Source organism: Hyperoodon ampullatus (genome assembly GCF_949752795.1).
Source record: "Hyperoodon ampullatus genome assembly, chromosome: 19".
In the NCBI taxonomy this organism is placed as follows: Eukaryota; Metazoa; Chordata; class Mammalia; order Artiodactyla; family Ziphiidae; genus Hyperoodon; species Hyperoodon ampullatus.
Genome location: NC_136932.1, coordinates 18,034,185 through 18,051,928, shown reverse-complemented (window position 1 = coordinate 18,051,928; position 17,744 = coordinate 18,034,185). Strand labels below are relative to the sequence as shown.

Sequence of the window (17,744 nt, the reverse complement as noted above, 5' to 3'; positions counted from 1 at the left end):
AAGCAATGAATCCTAAGATAGCACTAGGCAGTGGTGAGTGGCCGGGTTACTGCCACCGAATGCGTTTCTGGACGGACGACGGCATACAGGAAGGCGGCACACTCGTGGTCCTTCTTACACGTAATTGCTTCACACAGAACTCACCGCTCACCCCTCTCGGCGTCTCTGCTTGCGTGCAGCCGGCCACGTGGACAGCTGGAGTCCCTCACCAACACCAGCGAGGCAACAGATGCAACAGGCATTCAAAGGACCAAAACCCTCCAGCCTTGCGGTCGACCAGCTTGGTTTTAAAGGAGAAGCACGGCACCTTCTCGCCTGACATCACGGAGGCCTTCGGTGCTTCACTAAGCATGCGGAGTTTTTTAACTTCTTGACAATCTAGTCTCAGTAAGCAGAAAAAAACAGCATTTGACCGGAGACAGGAGCTTGGGCCAGAGAGGATTATCCAAATTCAAAGAAGACAAAGGAGAAGGTAGGAGCAGAAGGCAGGAAAACTGAGTTGGGTGGCTGCCAACAGCTCACGTGGGAGCCACTTCAGGGAGAACTTCTGCTCAGGGGTGAGCACGGCCTCCACAAGTGTCCCTAATCCTGCCAAGGAAAGTACAACTGCCTGTAATCAGCATGTAGACAGCACAGCTTCGGCAAAGCTGGAAGGACGTGTTAAAAGCAGGACCCCCAGGACCCCAGGTTGATGTAATGGCAGGGCTTTCTCTAAAAACTTTTCTCACAAAGTCACACCCCAAGGGCAGATATAAGTCTACAATATAGAAAAAACTTTAAAAAGCAAGAAGAGAAATCTAAGTATGCCTGGGAAAAGGACGATTTGTGTTGAGAAATGCACAATCTAGTCTGATAAATCCACTTGATTAATGAGACACCCGAATTTCCCCCACGGAATTCCAGCCAGACCCCAGAGAATGAGGAAAAGATGACAGAAAGGAACGTAGGTCCTGTTCATCACATTTAAGCAAGCGCTAGGCTGCTTGGAGATACAAAGAACGTAACAGGAACGTCAGCTGCAGCAGTCAGGGACGTCAGACAGAATCCCACAGGCTTCAGTATTTCAGTATCTTCTTTGAAACCTCACTTTTTTTTTTTTTTTTTTTTTTTTTGTGGGCCTTGCTGGGCGGCATGCGGAACTTCCCCAACCAGGAATCGAACTCGTGCCCCCTGCATTGGAAGCTCGGAGTCTTAACCACTGGACCACCAGGGAAGTCCAAAACCTCACCTCTTAATGCTACCTGTAGTTGACACTTCAACTAGCAGCACATGGACGACAGGGTTCTGGGGTTTAAAGACCCTGGATGCACGCAGAGTCACCAAACTTCAGTGGGAGCCTGTCGTGTGCCCAGCACCAGAGCAGTTGCTTGCAAAAAGATTAGCTTATGGGGCTTCCCTGGTGGCGCAGTGGTTGAGAGTCTGCCTGCCGATGCAGGGGACACAGGTTCGTGCCCCGGTCCGGGAAGATCCCACATGCCGCAGAGCGGCTGGGCCCGTGAGCCATGGCCGCTGAGCCTGTGCGTCCGGGGCCTGTGCTCCGCAACGGGAGAGGCCCCAGCAGTGAGAGGCCCGCGTACCGCAAAAAAAAAAAAAAAAAAGATTAGCTTATGGATTTTTATCTCAAGTTTTAATTTATTTAGATCCTATAGGGTTTAAAACAAAAACAAAAACCCATTGGAGACATGATTAAGATTTTATAAGGAATTTGCAAGCACTCAAAGCAGCAGTGGCAAACTGGGAGAATAAGCAGGAGGCCACGCCTCAGGCTCTTCAGAAGATATGGGGTAACTTCTCAGCATTCTCTTCCTTTACTGCGGTAACTATCACTTCCCCATCAAGGGCACCCACCAGCGGAATCACCATCTCCTTCCAAGATCATGACAAGAAGAGCAACAAGGGGAGATTCTGGTATTCTCCAGGAAAAATATTTCCAAGATATAAAATGAATTTAACTTTTATTATTAAATAATGTAAAGGGTTCCCTTGGCACCATCCACGTAGATTCTCGCCCTTATGCATAAAACAAGCCACGTTCACTTGCATCAGTAGCGGAGAAAAAAGCTACTGTAGCAAATGCTAAGTGACTGGACTCCCATTCCCAGAGCATCCTCATTCTCTGGCTTTCGCTGGCCCTCCCGGGTCTGCAGGATCCACAAGGCTGCCCCCCAGGGCCCTGCCGCAGGCTGCAGGCACGTCCTTGCACACAGACGACAGCCACGCGCAGTCACCTGGAGGAGCTGCGCTCTTTGCTCACACAGTCGTCCTGGGAGGTGGTGTCCCCGTTTCCCACTGCGCTGCACGTCCTCCTCTTCTTCCTGCGGTGCATCGTCCCCTCGCCTTCAGAGCCGGACTCACACTGGGCACGGGAGGAGAAAAACAGGGGTTCGGTCAGATGCAGCCCAGTTCTTCGCTAAACGAACCTCTGCCCTCAGGAGACAGCACGATACTGTCTGCTCCTCCCTGAGGCAAAAGGGCCATTTAGGACACAGTTGGGATATCCATCTCCTCAGACCCCAAGGGTCCCTCCAGTGTTCTCTAACAGAAGGGTTGTTTGTTTGAAATCAAGATCCCCCTCTAAGACTGTGTGAGAGCCAGCACTTTGCGATGGCATCGTGGAATTTCACCGCACAGCACTTAACACTCATAAAACACATGGCCTCCTCCAAAGAGGAGGCAGGATCAGTGGATCACAGTCATGAGACAGGCATTTCATCTCCTAAAAGCACAGATGCTCTTACCCAGTGTTGTGTTAGCTTAAACAAAGTGACTGAATTTGCTGAGTTTCTAGGCTTATAATTTACTATCCACGGGGTAGATTCCTAATGTGGGCTTTGAGTTTGGAGAATTCTTGGAGGTTGAATCCCGATACCACTGTCCGCTAGCTGTGTGATCCCGGGTCATTTACAGGATCCCCAGACACTCCTCTCACCTCTAGAGATTATTGTAACGATTCACTAATATGCGCAAAGCTATAAAATGGGCAAAATTCACCCCACAGCAAGAATGTGGGCAGCTGCAGTTCTTGGAAGAAAGCGGAACACGTTCCCATCGTCCTCCCTCCCGGGTAGGAGGTGGGAAAGTCACAGCTGGTTTTCAGGGCGACCGGTCCCGGAGGCCCGGGCCGCGAGCACGGACTCACCTCTGAGTCCGAGTCAGATGAGCTGGAGCTGGAGGAGCTGGACGAGTCGCTGGAGCTGTCGGAGGCGATCCCCGTGGACTCCTGCAGGTCGACGGAGTCAGCCAGCACTGCCAACTCAGGGTGCTCCTGCCTCAAGATCCTGAGAGACAAGACCCGGGTCCTCAGTGCTGGGACAGGCAGCGACGCCCTCACGCAGTACCCCAGACTCAAGAGCTGAGCCCTGTCTCTCCTAGACGCGCCTGTACAGCGGTGAGGACACGCGGATCCACAGGCTGGGGAAGAAACCCCCCAGGCTGCTCAGGCTTTCCTGAAAGGAAAACTAGCCATACACAACTTGCTACCCACTGTGCAGACGAGACAGACGTGCTGCTGAGACGTGAGGCAAATCTTCCTTGAGTTAGTCTTAGTTCTCCCCTCGGGAGAAACAATCTCTCTCGCTCGTAGTTTTCCCTGAACCTTTCCTAGCTGCTGTTTTTTAACCTCTCCTTTCCACAGCACAGTACTTAATGATGGGAGCTGGGCTTGGTGACATTGGTTTGTAAGAGACAAGAAGTATCAAGCAACAGAGAGGGTCCCCCCTCACTGGAAGATGAAGCTGAATGGGACTGTCGGGGCAGCAGGCAGCCCTCCCCTTTGGAACCTATTCTGGCGGCCACTGCAGCCAGGGACAAAAGACCTGCTGTTCAGGACGGCCTTCAGCATGACCAAGTGGCAGCACGCAGCAGCCTGCTGGACAGAGTCAGTGGGCCTCGGATGCCCGAGAGTCTGGGGAGAACAAAGCCACCACCCTTGCTGGCCCTCTCAGCAGGGAGGCTGAGCACTGAACAAGCCAGAATCCCTCTCTTACCCCGAGAGCTGGTCCCTCCAGGTCAGGGTTGGGACACAGTGGCACGGGGTGGCTGGGGGTGGCTTGCACTGCCGCTGCCCGTGCTGTATCTGTTCTGTGGATAAACAGAGGAGCTAAGTCTCCAGGGCAGTCACCTCGCTCACAAGAACTGAAGGTCATAAGTTCAAATGGGAATAATGCTTTGCGGTAAGAAAAAGAAATAACCAAAATAAAACCCAAATAAAATGGCTTCCTTTGCTAGTGCTAGCTTTGGGAAACAAAACACAAAAACAAAAACGAAAACAAAACAGAAAACGAGGAACAATCCCAATTGTGACCATGTTTTGACTGACTGGCTTCAATCAAACATGCAGTCTTACCCTGTCACCTCAAGGCTGACAAATATCCTGAGAACTAGCCCTGACCTTGGACCCACTCTCCTCTACCCGTGAGGTTTTGCGGCCCCAGCTTTTCCCAGGCCTGTCTAAAATCAGCGCATGTTATGGCACCAGTGGACTCTTTCCATTTTATCTCTGGGGTAGAAGTTGGAACAAAGCAAAAATAAGAAAAAGTCTCTCACCTATACCATTTCCTCGATAACTTTGGTCTCCCTCTTACCGTCTTGTGCCAGACAACAGGGAAGTTGGTGCTGCTGGCAAAATTCTGGGTAATGGCAATGGTGGTGTCAAGGTTGAGGACAACGTGCCACCAGCCTCCTGAAATCCAACAAGTAAACAGTTAAACAGGATTGGTTCTACACACAGTCGCTCCATGACATAAACTTCACATAACAAATAACACAGACTTCAGAACCTGGGGATTCCTGTCCACAAGGGACAGCTTTAGAGACACAGGACCCAGCGAGGTAAATGCTCCTCCTGAGGGCAGGACTCACCAACGACCTGTTTGTATAAAGTTTTACTGGAGCGTGGCTGCACCTGTTCATTTATGGATTGTACATGGCTGCTTTCCTGCCACTTGGGCAGAGCTGAGCAGTTACAACACAGACTATCCAGCCCGCAGTGCCTAAAATATCTGTTCTCTGGCCCTTTTACAGAATAAATGTGTCAAACCCTGTTAATCCAAAGCTGTGACCAAAACTGTAAAGGCAGCAAGTTCTTCAGTTTCTAGATGGAGGATGCCCATCTTAAACACCCTTACTTCCAACACTCAACCTATCAAAACAAAGTGTAGTTTTCAGGTGTAGGATTTCCTGCCTCTTGGCTCTTAAGTCACTATTTCCTGACTCAATCCACCCAGTGCTACACTGATCAAAAACCCCATTTCTAGAAATAAGCACAAGTCACTGAACATATTCAATAAACAAAGACACTAAGTATCTACTAGGAATAAAAATGAATAGGCTCTCTACATACAGGAAGTTTATCAATAGTCATTATACATTCAGGTTACAAGAAACGTGGACAGCAGCCCCCTGAGCACGTGACCACACAGCAACACATCACGGTCAGAGGCGGGAACCAGTCAGTTCACCCAGAGTCAGCGTGCAGAGGGATTTCTTTGACTCCCCCTACATAGTTGTGTTCCAAAATTACAAATTACTGAAATCAAAGAATGTACTTTCAGTTCATCTGTACCTGGTACAAAGACAGTCTCTCCTGGTTTTTGTAAGATTTCCAGGGGTTTGAATTCGGGTGGCCAGGTTGGAAGCTGTGTCCGGGGATAGATGATATTAAACCAAGTAATAGCTTCATCTTGCTGGTTCCCTCCTTCTTCTCGGGTCACCTTGATGAGTTCCCTGGGCGTGCTGGTAGGGAACAGGCACCAGCGCTTGTGGCCCTGGACTAAGGCATTCCAGGCACTGGTTCCCAGAGGGTCGATGTGAATTCCGGTTCCAGAGCGTGGTGGCCCCATCACAAACCACCTAAAGGATGGAAACATCCAAGATGTGAAGTGTAATTTAACCACACATACACACCACAAAAGAAGCTTTAATTTTACACAAACATGTTATCATTATTTCAAAGACTACACAAATTCTGGTACACACAAATGCTGAGGGAATTGTGCATGGACTGACCCCTAACAGAAAAAGGAAAAATCACCGACATGTCTTACTGCTGGACTTGAACTATAAAAACGTCCCTTAGAGATCACTGGTTCAACTTTGGTTGCACGTCTGAATCACCTGGGGAGCTTTCAGAAATCCTGATGCCCAGGCAGGAGGCCCTGGGCAGGCACCAGAAGCCCTCTAAGTAAGTGCCATGTGCAGCCAAGAGAGAACCACTCACTGTTTTGGAAATAGATTAGCTGACTGCGCTCAGCTGCCCCTGCTGCTGTAGACAAGATTATAACCACATCACTGCCCAGCATTTACCTGTAAGGGGGCCTGCGCTTCTCCCCCGCATACTGGAAAAGGTCATCGGTGAAGAACTTCGGCACCTTGTAGTCTTCCAAAAGTTTCCTTCTTTTGGGGTGCTCCCCATAGCTGCTGTCAAAGATGTAAAGGGGGCTGTCATCTCGGGTGCTCTCCATGTACTCGATGTAGTATTTCATCTTCATCTTCACGGAATAGCCGTCGTTATCCTCACCACACTTGAATTTTTGGTTCCGGTATTTCCTTTTGAGGCGCTCCAGAGTCCATTTCTCCTGCGCGGACCAGCCCTCTTGGGCATTCAGCAGAACCACGGGCTTGTATGGTCTTTCGTAACGTTCCACAAATTCACCCACCGACAACTGTAAGGCGTCTGCCCTTTCCACATTGTCCTGAGGGAATCAGAAAAGACCTATCGCATTAAAGAAAAAAAAAAAAGTCCGGCGGCAGTTAAGGGTGTCCCCCAAGGCCAATTAGCAATCACATACCCAAGGAGCCAGATTCTATTTCCGGCTCCTCTTAGGGAGGGGAAAAGGACCTGCGTGCGTTCGGGCACTGCGCACCCAGCGCCATCAGGGAAGGGGGGCTTCGCGTCTTCCACTCGTGGCTTTTGACAGCCAGGGTCCCAAGGGCCCCGCCGCCCAAAGGGATGCAGGGGTGACAGGCGTCGTGAAGGGCATCAGGGGCGTGGAACTCCAGCTGCCTCGGCAGGCGCGTTTGCGGCGCATAGAAGGAGGCCCACCCTGGGATCTGGGCCCCGATGACCCCGACCTCCGCGGGGTGCGGGCGAGCCCATCGTAACTCCAGGGGCTGTGCTGGGCGCGGACCCCGGCCCCGGTAGAGGTGCGCAGCTCCCGGGGATGCCCGTGCCCCGCCCGGCCCGCGATCGCGGCCCGCTCACCGCCACGGCCGCCGGGTTCAGCGAGAAGCTCTCGTAGTAGTTGTGCCGGATCCAGTCCAGCGAGTCCTTCAGCTCCGGCCGCGCACTCCGCTTGGCCTCGCGGATCCGCTTCTTGCTCTTGTGGTTCATTCTGCAGGGTCACCAGCTGGTTCCGCGACGACCCCGGCGCAGCTCGCTTCCTGCCACCAGTGCGTCCCCCACCCCGACCCGGGCGGCGGCGGCGGCACCAAAACGTCCTTCCCTCCAGCCCGGCGCCTTTAAAGTCGCCTTCCAGAAAATTCACTCCCTAACCACCTCCCGAGCCTCGGGTTGGGCCTGCGTCGGCCGTCTTCTCCGCCCCCCACGGCCTCTTGCGATAAGCTATTGGCCTCCGAGCCTCTGGGGTCCTCCCTCACACACGCCGGGTCTCGCCATGTTGGGAAGGTCAAAATGGTCGAGGCACCACCTCGCTGCGGCCCCGCCTCTCCCGCACCCCCTTGCGGTTCGCGTCACTTCCGGAAGCCAGCAGTTCCTTCGTGGCAGGTTTCCGTCCCGCTCACAGCCGGGGCCTCCTGCACTGTGTGTCGTTGGCCGGGTTTCGGGTCTGTTCTCGCCACGTGGCCATTTCGTCGCCCGAGGTGTGCTTACCCCCTTTTGCCGTCGGGTAGTAGCGACCCGACGTGGCGCCGGGAGACGGCCCTAGCCGGTCTGAGAGCACCTGCGTGTGCAGCTTGGCAGCCTGGCGACCCGGCGCACTCCCCTGCTCCCGGCCTGCCCGGGGGCCACCGACTCCCCTCCGACCGAGCGTGGCCTCCGAGGGCATGTGGTCCGGGCGAAGCGTTTTCGGTTCTCGGAGGAGCCGGGCTTGGGAGCTGAGGGGGCCGTGCTGGAAGTCTGCGTCCCGCAGGTGCGTGCGGAGGCACTCGCCGGGAAGCGCAGTGGGGCTGGAGCGGTTCTCAGCCGACCAGGGGCTATAGGGAGGGGGGTCCGCGGCTTCCCGCCTTAGGGTGGACCACAGAGCGAAACGGTTTGGTATGAAAACGTTTGGCAGATTAAATATCTTTCAGTAAGAAATTTGAAGACCCTGCTAGGAAGGAGGCCTTTCCATACCTAATATTTCTTGCCAGAAAAGTGGCATTCTTGACACCTAATATTTTTTTGATCTTGTTGAAGGGCTTCTTAATTCAGTTTCGGGGGGGGGAGGGGAAGGGATTTCCAGCCCTCACTAACCAAATAAAGTTTATCAGGCTGGCATTGCTTCCTTTCAGCTCATGGCTGCCCCCGAACTCTCTCAAGAGCAATTATATTTTATATACCTCCAGTTTTTCAAAGCACTTTCACATTGCAGTATTTCATTTTTTTTTTAACATCTTTGTTGGAGTATAATTACTTTACAATGTTGTGTTAGCTTCTGCTGTATAACAAAGTGAATCAGCTATATGCATACGTATATCCCCATATCCCCTCCTCTTGAGTCTCCCTCCCACCCTCCTTTTCCCACCCCTCTAGGTGGTCGCAAAGCACAGAGCTGATCTCCGTGTGCTATGCGGCTGCTTCCCACTAGCTATCTATTTTACATTTGGTAGTGTATATATGACAATGCTATTCTTTCGCTTCGTCCCAGCTTACGCTTACCCCTCCCCGTGTCCTCAAGTCCATTCTCTACATCTGTGGCTTTATTCCTGTCCTGCCCCTAGGTTCATCAGAACCTTTTTCTTTTTTTTTTTTTAGATTCCATATATATGTGTTAGCATAAGGTATTTGTTTTTCTCTTTCTGACTTCACTCAGTATGACAGACTTGGTCCATCCACCTCACTACAGATAACTCAATTTCATTTCTTTTTATGGCTGAGTAATATTCCATTGTATATATGTGCTACATCTTCTTTATCCATTCATCTGTCGATGGACACTTAGGTTGCTTCCTGGCTATTGTAAATAGTGCTGCAATGAACATTGTGGTACATGACTCTTTGAATTATGGTTTTCTCAGGGTATGTATATGCCCAGTAGTGGGATTGCAGGGTCATATGGTAGTGTTCTATTTTTAGTGTTTTAAGGAACCTCCATATTGTTCTCCATAGTGGCTGTATCAATTTACATTCCCACCAACAATGCAAGAGGGTTCCCTTTTGTCCACACCCTCTCCAGCATTTATTGTTTGTAGATTTTTTGATGATGGCCATTCTGACCAGTGTGAAGTGATACCTCATTGTAGTTTTGATTTGCATTTCTCTAATGATTAGTGATGTTGAGCATCTTTTCATGTATAACAGCACCTGGTGGTGTAGGTATTGGCAGTAGCAGTTTAAATATGAGAAACAGCTTAAAAGGAGGAGTGGAACCCATTTCTGGCAGTTTCTAAATGCCTGCACGTTGAAATACCCCTTTGGATTTTTTTTTGCCGCGCCACGCGGTGTATGGGATCTTAGTTCCCTGACCAAGGATCCAACCCGTGCCCCTTGCAGTGGAAGTGTGGAGTCTTAACCACTGGACTGCCAGGAAAGCCCTCCTGACCTCCTTTGGATTTCTTCCCAAATTTAGGGAGTGGGTGAAGATACGCCTTGTGAAAACAGATACACTTTTTTTTTTTTAACACCTAAATCTGCATAACTCACTCCTCAGGTCAGAAATCCTTCATTGTACTCCTGGGTAAAATCCACCAGGGCAGGCATTTTAATCATGCCTAGCATATTTTAGGCACCAATATTTTTGTTGAGTGTATTGAATGATTAGGTTCAGACCTTCAGTTCCTTCACCTTTGATATTTTTACCTCTTCAGCCTCCTTTCCTACCTCCCCAGGAGGGGCACCCTTTGCTCTAGCAAACAGTTTTCATTGAATCTTCCTAACCTTTCTATGAAGATAGTATTTTGCAGTTGAGGAAACTGAAGCACAGAGGTTAAATAACTTGAGTGAGGTCACACAGCTAGTAAATTATAGATCTCAAGTTGGAATTCAGGCAGGCTCATTCCAGAGTCCTGAGCTATGTTACCCTGTCTCCCTAAATACCATGCTCTCATCATTCAGTGCCTCCCCAAAGGCTTTGTAAGTTGCCTACCTTCCTAACTGCGGGATTCAGCTCTTAGTCAAACCTCTTCTAGGATGTCATCCTAGAACCCCACTGTTCCTCCTTAGCATTACCAGGTTATGCCTGTGCTTAAAACCCTCCAGTATCTTCTCACTGCACTTAAATAAAAGCAAAGCTTCCCGTGCCCTACAAGACCTCACAAGTCTGGCCTCTGCCTTCCCTCTGACCTGTGCTTGTACTACGCAGCCCTGCCTCCAGCCCTCAGGCCCACACTGCCAGGGCTCTCTGTGCCCAGCGAGAGGCTTTTCAGTTCCTGCTTCAGGGCCTTTGCCTGAATCATTCTCTCTCCCTATCTTGAGGAGACACCTTGTGGTCACTGCCCACTCCCATTTCTCTCACATTACCCTGTTGTATTGTGCTTGTTGCAACCAAAAATATCCACTTGCTTACTTGTTGCTCGTCTCTCCCCAGTAGGAGATAAATATATGTGTATGTAGTTCATATTCCAAGAGAGTTACATCCTCAGCCTATAATAGCCACTAAGCCACTCAGGCCCTGGATAAACTCTTGTTGAGTAAATGAAGGTATGAAGAATGCTTATCACATGGTATTGCAATTTTATATCCCGACCCTCCCCCCACCATAGGATGCAAACTGGAGAGAGGGAACTGTTGTTTTTGTAATGGATGCCAGGGCCAAGCGCTCAGTAATTGTTGTATAAATATTCTTTTTTAAAAAACAAATTTATTTATTTCTGGCCACATTGGGTTGTCATTGCTGCGCATGGGCTTTCTCTAGTTGCGGCAAGTGGGGGCTACTCTTTGTTGCGGTGCTCGGGCTTCTCATTGCGGTGACTTCTTGTTGCGGAGCACGGACTCTAGGCTTGTGGGCTTCAGTAGTTGCAGCACACAGGCTCAGTAGTTGTGGTGCACAGGCTTAGTTGCTCCACAGCATGTGGGATCTTCCTGGGCCAGGGCTTGAACCCGTGTCCCCTGCCCTGGCAGGCGGATTCTTAACCACTGCACCACCAGGGAAGCCGTGTATAAATATTCTGACTTCCAGCATGAGTTATTTATGGCATACAAAAAAATTCTTTTCAGGTCCTGCATCTTCAATATGGAATGTATGTTTGGCCCTGTGCTGTGGTCCTGGCCCAGTACCTGTGGTTTCACAGAGGATCTCTGCCAGGAAAGGCTGTCTTAGAGGTACAAGTGCCCTTGAGGTTTGCGAAAATCCTAGATTATTTTCCAGTTTAAGTCTATATGCTGGTTATTGGGTTTTGTTAGATATTTTTAAGTCAGGGATGATCTGGCCAGCTTGTGAGGCAGGTGAGCTAAGAATGTTTTTTAAAGTGTTTAAAAAGAAAGTATGCGCCAGAGACCATATGTGGTCCACAAACACTAATATTTACTGTCTAGCCTTTTAGTTTTAAAATGTATCCCATGCTCTTTCTCACCACTCCATCTGGCTCGACTGCTTAAGGCTTACAGCAGAAATACTATGCTTAAACCCAAAGACTAAATACAGAAGCTTAAGAACACCTCTTAACTTTTGCAAAACCATGTAAATGAAATGGAAGGCATTTGGTGCTTACTTCTGGCCCAAAGTAGTGATGATTGTCAGCAATTGGGTAAAGGTCGGGAATCTCTATGCCCATCCTCAAACAGGAAGCATGTGTTTCAACTGATATGAATAGTAGTATTTATGAAGGCACCCCTTGGTATTATTCCTTAGTATGTTTAAGCTCCTTGCTGCTCTCAAGACCCAACTGGAAAATCCCGTTAAACATAAGAAAGTCATGTTGCAGACCTGTCAGGTTTTAGCCACATGAAAGCTATTTATAATTGGTAGTAACAACTGAATGGCTGGTTGTGCATCCACATCACCCACTGAGATTTTAGAGACCTGGTGTCGTTTATATTAGCTCCTTATAGATCACAGACCCTCACAGTTCAAACCCGTTTAAGGGTTAACTGTCAGTTGCAGAATTGAGGGCCCTTTAAAATGCAGAAACAGACTGTAACTCCTTTGACCCAATTAGAACTGCCATGACAAATTTGGAGGAAGCTCCACATAGTAAAGCAGTGTTAAATTATGGCATGTTTTATAGATATGGCAAACTATCTTTACACATTGACCAATGCAAGCATGAAATGAGAAATCATTTGCCAAGATCCATTAATTCTTTGCAGTTCTAAGCAAAACCTTTGTCATTAGATTGGAGCTGGAGTGAGCCTTCCAGGAATCATGGCTGCAAAATGTGGTGCTGAAGTAATACTGTCAGACAGTGCAGAGCTGCCTCACTGTCTAGAGATCTGTCGGCAAAGCTGCCAAATGAATAACCTGCCTCAGGTGCATGTTGTGGGACTCACATGGGGTCATGTATCTCGGGATCTTCTGGCTCTACCACCACAAGACATTATTCTTGCATCCGATGTGTTCTTTGAACCAGAAGGTAAACCTTTTTTGCTCTTCTCAGTAGTAAATTTAGTCAGAGATACAATGGAATTAAAGTCTATTAAGAAGTTTTTTCTTCCCAGACTTTGAAGACATTTTAACTACAGTTTACTTTTTGATGCAGAAGAACCCCAAGGTCCAATTGTGGTCTACTTACCAGGTAAGAAGGTAAGCCTGAAGAATCCTGCTTTACTCCCAATTTTATTAAAAGTTAACCCAAGCCTTATTACTATACTCATTCAGTGTGTAGTTTAAGGATATAATGAGAATATATCTAAAGCAAAACAGGAAAAGCTTGGTTTTTAAAAAATAATTTATTTTTTTCAGTGCTGACTGGTCACTTGAAGCTTTGCTCTACAAATGGGACATGAAATGTGTCCACATTCCTCTGGAGTCTTTTGGTGCAGACAAAGAAGATATAGCAGAATCTGCCCTTCCAGGAAGACATACTGTTGAAATGCTGGTCATCTCCTTTGCAAAGGACAGTCTCTGAATTATACCTAAAAGCTGTTTTGGGACAATGTCAATACTGATTAGCAACCTGGCAAGCCAACCGTGTGACTCAGACCACTTCAGCTTGAGTACAGTGGATCTGAAGATGGTCAGATCTGTTGGCTTTAGATTGTGATGGGTCACATAACCATTAAAACAAAAATTAAAACTCCTATAAGAAAAAGAACTTCGATTGTTCCTAAGTCATTAAAATAGGGCATAAATTAGGTTATGAGAAGGGGGTTACTCAAAACCTTAACAAAGTGCTACCTTAGAGCATTGAGGATAGTAGGTACTGAACTGGCATTTCCACTTTATAACTTAGGGGGAAAAAATCAACTACTAAACATTTCACTTTCATTCTATACAGTCAGCAACATTCACAAGATAATTGCACAGGTCTTTCAAATAAACGGGGGAAAAAAGACCAAGACATATTCTGAGAAAAGCTAACACCAAGAAAACGTTTTAATTAAACTACAGAAACAATGGTTATAGTACAGAATATTCATGAGCAAAAAGATACACCATGTTATAAGTACTTACAAAGTTACAAACCATTTGTTTCCTTAACATTTTCCACATTTTAAGTTCATACATGAAGATGATCGGATTTACCATTTTTGGGGGGGAGAGGAAGAAAAAAAAAAGGTGTATTTATCATCGCTAGATGTGCTCACTGTATGCTCCGTTATTTATATGCAAGGCCCGGGTGACTGGAAGTGCAGTTGTCAGGCATTTTAATAAACTGGACAGCCATTTGTTTCTGCACGACAAGGCATCTTTACACAGGAGCAATCAGGAGAAAACAGGAAACAGCCAAGCACTCTGCACTGCAACACGCCACCTTAACAGCTAACCAGCATTACTCAACTGCTACACAACTGCGCCTAGTGCACAAAAATACATAAGAGAAGAGATTAGAATTGTGTTTGGTAAACAATCCTTTAAAAAAAAAAATCAAGTCTTTTCACCTGAAAAGTCTTTATACAAATTTGGGTTCAGTTTACCATTTAGACCTGAAGGTAAATAACATATACAAACAATTTACACCAACTTTCGTAGGTTTTTAATTTTAAGGTATGAAGGCAATGTTGAGTCAATCTCGACAGCTTTAGGCTGTGTGTAATGGCTGCACACGTTTCCTTAAAAGTCAGGAGGCCACAAATTAGGTTACCAATCTGTTTAATTTCAAACAAAAAAAGTCAGCACTATATAAACAAAAAGGAAATTTTACCTCAAATATCCAAGCCAATAATGAAATCTGAAGTCGTTCACCTCACTAAATTACAAGAAATTTGAATAACAGCAACAAAATGGCACATAAAATGAGTTTGCCACCTGAGGCAAAGCTTAAAACAAGTAAAAAGTTAGACAAAATGTTACAAAATAACCTTTTCAATAGCCAGTTGCTTGTTCCAAGGACTCTTCAGTGGACTGAGTACTACTGAGTACGTGGGTCCTTTTCCCCCAAGTCTTCCTTTATGTTGCTTGTCGACACATCTAGGTTTGAAAAAAAATAAGTTCAGTTCACCTTCCATTATTATGAAATCACCAAAGGTGCACATGGTTTTAATTTCAGTACTTACTAAGGGTCTGGTGAAACCAGTAGGTTACAGAAAGGTTCCAACCAGCCACTAATCACAGTTTTTTAAAGGCCCAATTAGGAAAATTTCACAAAGGCTACCATCAGCATTAAAAGTTTGTGTTTATGTATTCTTGGCCAAATAACCCAGATGAAAAATGGTAAGGGGGGAAAAAAGAAAAGAAAAAAAAAAGAGGGCTGTATCCAAACAAAAGCAACTCGAGATCAGACAATTAGTCTACATTTTAAGTTTTTAGTTTCCAAATGAAACATTTGGCATTTCAGAATGCTTTAACATCTGAGCTACTTAGGGCCCTTTCCTTTTAAAAAATAGGACCAAACAATTTGAGAGTTAAAGACACACTATCCTTTCCCCACCCAGTGCAATCAATACCTGTAAACTTTTGGTTCCAAAAGTTCATTGCTTCGTTTTTGCAATTCGTTTGCGCCACATCCATTAGAATATGAAGTCCCAGTCAGCACAACAATAGTTGAACTGATCGTTTTCTCTAAGAGGATAGTGCATCTTTAACATTTAAAGACAAACCTGCTCCAATACACGCCCACAGAAACTGGTCCCTGGAGGATCAGCCAAATCAGTTAAAATCTGCAATACTGGCCAATATTCTTTTATCAAACAGGAGACCGCAGCTTTAAAGGGGAAAATGCAGACGTTGGATAAAAACAGCAAGAAATAGTCATTTTCATTAATAGGTCTCAAAACAGTTTACGAAACAGCCATTATTATCTAAGCTTCATACACATCCTTTCTGCAGACCCCTCTCTTCAGTTTTACTCCCAAAGCCGAGTTAGCTCAGAGCAGCACTCCTAACATGAGGAGTCACTTTTATATTAATCGGATCAAAACAACTACTCCAAACCCCATTTCTGAATTCGGGCCATGAGCCTCGGAGCCCCGCAGACATTACCATTTGCTTAAGAGGACACCGCTCCTTCCTCTTCAGGAGACTTGGGAGGACTCTTGGATCGCGACCTGGACTTGGATTCCCTCTTGGACACGGGTGGAGGACTCCTGGACCTAGACCTGGACCTGGACCGCGAGCGAGATCTGGAGACAGACGAGGACTTCGACTTGGACCTTCGCGCCGATCTGGACTTGGAGGTTGATCGCGATCTTGAGCGAGTACGGGACCGAGACTTGGAGCGGCTGTAGCGAGATCGACTCCGGGACCTGGACCGGCTCCGACTCCGGGATCGGCTGCGGCGACGCCGTCTAGGGCTGCGGACAGGGACGGCAGCGCGTCAGGGTTGCGCGGCCCCGCCCGCCCGCCCGCCCAGACCGCCATTATCTCGCCGCCAGACGCCATTTCCCTGGTCGCGAGAAGAGGGCCCCCGCCCTCTCGCAGCTCGCCGGCTCTGCCCAGCCGCCACCACGTGTCCCCGGCAGGCCTTTGTGAGTCACCCAGGCCCTCCTGGAGCCCCGGCCGCGACGCCCACCCGCTTACCTGCGGCTCCGACGTCCGTAGCCACCGCCGCCGTACCTGCGGGGCGGGGGTCCCCGGCGGCTATGGTGCGAGTCCGGGGGGCGGCCGTAGCGCGCCATCTGCACCCGCAACTCGCGGCCGTCCAGCACGGCCCCGTCCATGGCGTCCATGGCGTCCTCAGCGTCGCGCTTGTCGTGGAAGCGGACGAAGGCAAAGCCGCGAGACTCCTTGGTGTAGCGGTCCCGCGGGATGTACACGTCGCCGACACGTCCGTACTTCTCGAACACGCGCCTCAGGGTGTCTGGCGAGGTGCGGTAGGTCAGGTTGTCCACCTTGAGGGAGGTCATGCCCTCCACATCGGGAGGCGGGCGGCCGTAACTCATGGCTCTGAAGAGTCGGGCCGGGGCCCGTGACTGCGCGCCGACGGACTAACGCCCCAGCGGGCTCGCGCGCTCGGCTACGGCGGCGGTTTCGTCAGACTACCTCGGCTCGACGCCGCGCCTCTCCCCTGCCGGTTGGTTTCCGCGTGGAAACGTTTGGAAAGGCCTGACCAGGACAACAACTGAGAAAGCGCCCCGCGCCCGCCTCCACCAGAGAAGCAACTGGGCCGGCGGCCGGCTCCAGTGCCCGTTTATATCCCTCCTCACAAAATGGCGCCCGCGCCACCCGGAAATGAATCCTCTGATTGGCTCGTCTCGCCCCGCCCCGTAACGTCCCTGCCGCGCGCCCCGCCCCTGTCCGGCGCGCCTGCGCAGAGCCCCGCGGGCGGGTCGAAAAGCGCGCAGTCACTGCCGATGGGAGGGGGAGCGGGATTCGCCGGCAGTTGGAAAGCCCGCGAAACGCTCCTTCCGGCTGCGAAGCGCGCTGTGACGGCAGGAAAGGGAGGTGCTCCCCTACTGGGCTCCGCCTTCTTTTCATGCCAATTTCTAAGCTCCACGCAGGTTTTCTGCTCGGACGTCCGCCCCGCCTCTGTCGGGAGGCGTACTCCTTCGCCTTGTCCCTCTGTGTTTCCGGCCTCAGACCGCGTCTCCAGGCCCCCTTCCGCAGTTCCTGTCTCCTTCGCTGGGTTCCGCTTTTTAGCAACCCCTCCCTTGCCGGAGCCCACGAGGTCGGCCCCGCTCCCCCGGAGCGGGTGAGGGAGCCCTAGGGGCGCGCTTGCACGTCCCGGGTCGCCCAGGACTACATTTCCCAGCAGGCCCAGCGGCCGGCGCCGCGGCTGCGGTCAGGTGACCGGGTCGCCTGACCTGCGGTGAGTCAGGGCAGGGAGGGCGGGGCCGTGCTGGCCGCTGCCTCTGGCCCTTGGCCCTAATCCCCCTCTCGGGCCCCTTAAATTGCAGCTACAACGTTCTTGGCGCTTCTCCGGGGGTTGGGCTCTTCCCTACTCGGATCGTGTCCTAGGAATGTCCTAACTATACCCGTGGGGAGAACTTCACCCTAAGCCCGGGATTCCACTCCAAGACCTGGAAGTTGACACCTTGGCTTCCCCGCTCCTGGATTTGCCTCCTTCTCTCACCATATCATTTCTTCTCCCAGGATTGCAGTGGGTCCCCCCCG

The 17,744-nt window shown here is 49.5% G+C and overlaps 3 protein-coding genes across 7 annotated transcripts; 1 reads left to right on the top strand and 2 right to left on the bottom strand.

Moving 5' to 3' along the window:
- Positions 1–551: 551 nt before the first annotated feature.
- On the bottom strand, positions 552–7,330 carry JMJD6 (jumonji domain containing 6, arginine demethylase and lysine hydroxylase; the record flags this gene model as incomplete). Of its 3 annotated transcripts, none has more annotated exons than XM_079724608.1 (7): positions 552–588; positions 2,229–2,356; positions 3,140–3,278; positions 4,546–4,681; positions 5,564–5,850; positions 6,304–6,692; positions 7,202–7,330. In XM_079724608.1, 7 exons carry the CDS (start codon positions 7,328–7,330, stop codon positions 552–554), a joined length of 1,245 nt encoding a protein of 414 aa, XP_079580734.1. The 3 variants fall into 3 exon arrangements, with proteins under 3 accessions (XP_079580734.1, XP_079580733.1, XP_079580735.1); XM_079724607.1 differs by lacking the exon at positions 552–588 and adding an exon at positions 3,987–4,075 and having other exon boundaries at positions 1,939–2,356; positions 4,584–4,681; XM_079724609.1 differs by lacking the exon at positions 552–588 and having other exon boundaries at positions 1,939–2,356.
- A 3,997-nt stretch (positions 7,331–11,327) lies between these two features.
- METTL23 (methyltransferase 23, arginine) lies at positions 11,328–13,470 on the top strand (the record flags this gene model as incomplete). Of its 2 annotated transcripts, none has more annotated exons than XM_079726242.1 (4): positions 11,328–11,399; positions 12,429–12,666; positions 12,752–12,836; positions 12,996–13,470. In XM_079726242.1, the coding sequence occupies 4 exons, from the start codon at positions 11,328–11,330 to the stop codon at positions 13,159–13,161; spliced, it is 561 nt and encodes a 186-aa protein (XP_079582368.1). In that variant the 3' UTR covers positions 13,162–13,470. The 2 variants fall into 2 exon arrangements, with proteins under 2 accessions (XP_079582368.1, XP_079582367.1); XM_079726241.1 differs by having other exon boundaries at positions 11,333–11,416.
- A 135-nt stretch (positions 13,471–13,605) lies between these two features.
- On the bottom strand, positions 13,606–16,573 carry SRSF2 (serine and arginine rich splicing factor 2; the record flags this gene model as incomplete). Of its 2 annotated transcripts, XR_013811440.1 has the most annotated exons (4): positions 13,606–14,050; positions 14,555–14,663; positions 15,675–15,985; positions 16,212–16,573. XR_013811440.1 is itself a non-coding variant. In XM_079726240.1 (3 exons), 2 exons carry the CDS (start codon positions 16,571–16,573, stop codon positions 15,682–15,684), a joined length of 666 nt encoding a protein of 221 aa, XP_079582366.1. In that variant the 3' UTR covers positions 13,606–14,663; positions 15,675–15,681. The 2 variants fall into 2 exon arrangements, 1 of the variants encoding a protein (XP_079582366.1); XM_079726240.1 differs by having other exon boundaries at positions 13,606–14,663.
- Between the last annotated feature and the right edge of the window lie 1,171 nt (positions 16,574–17,744).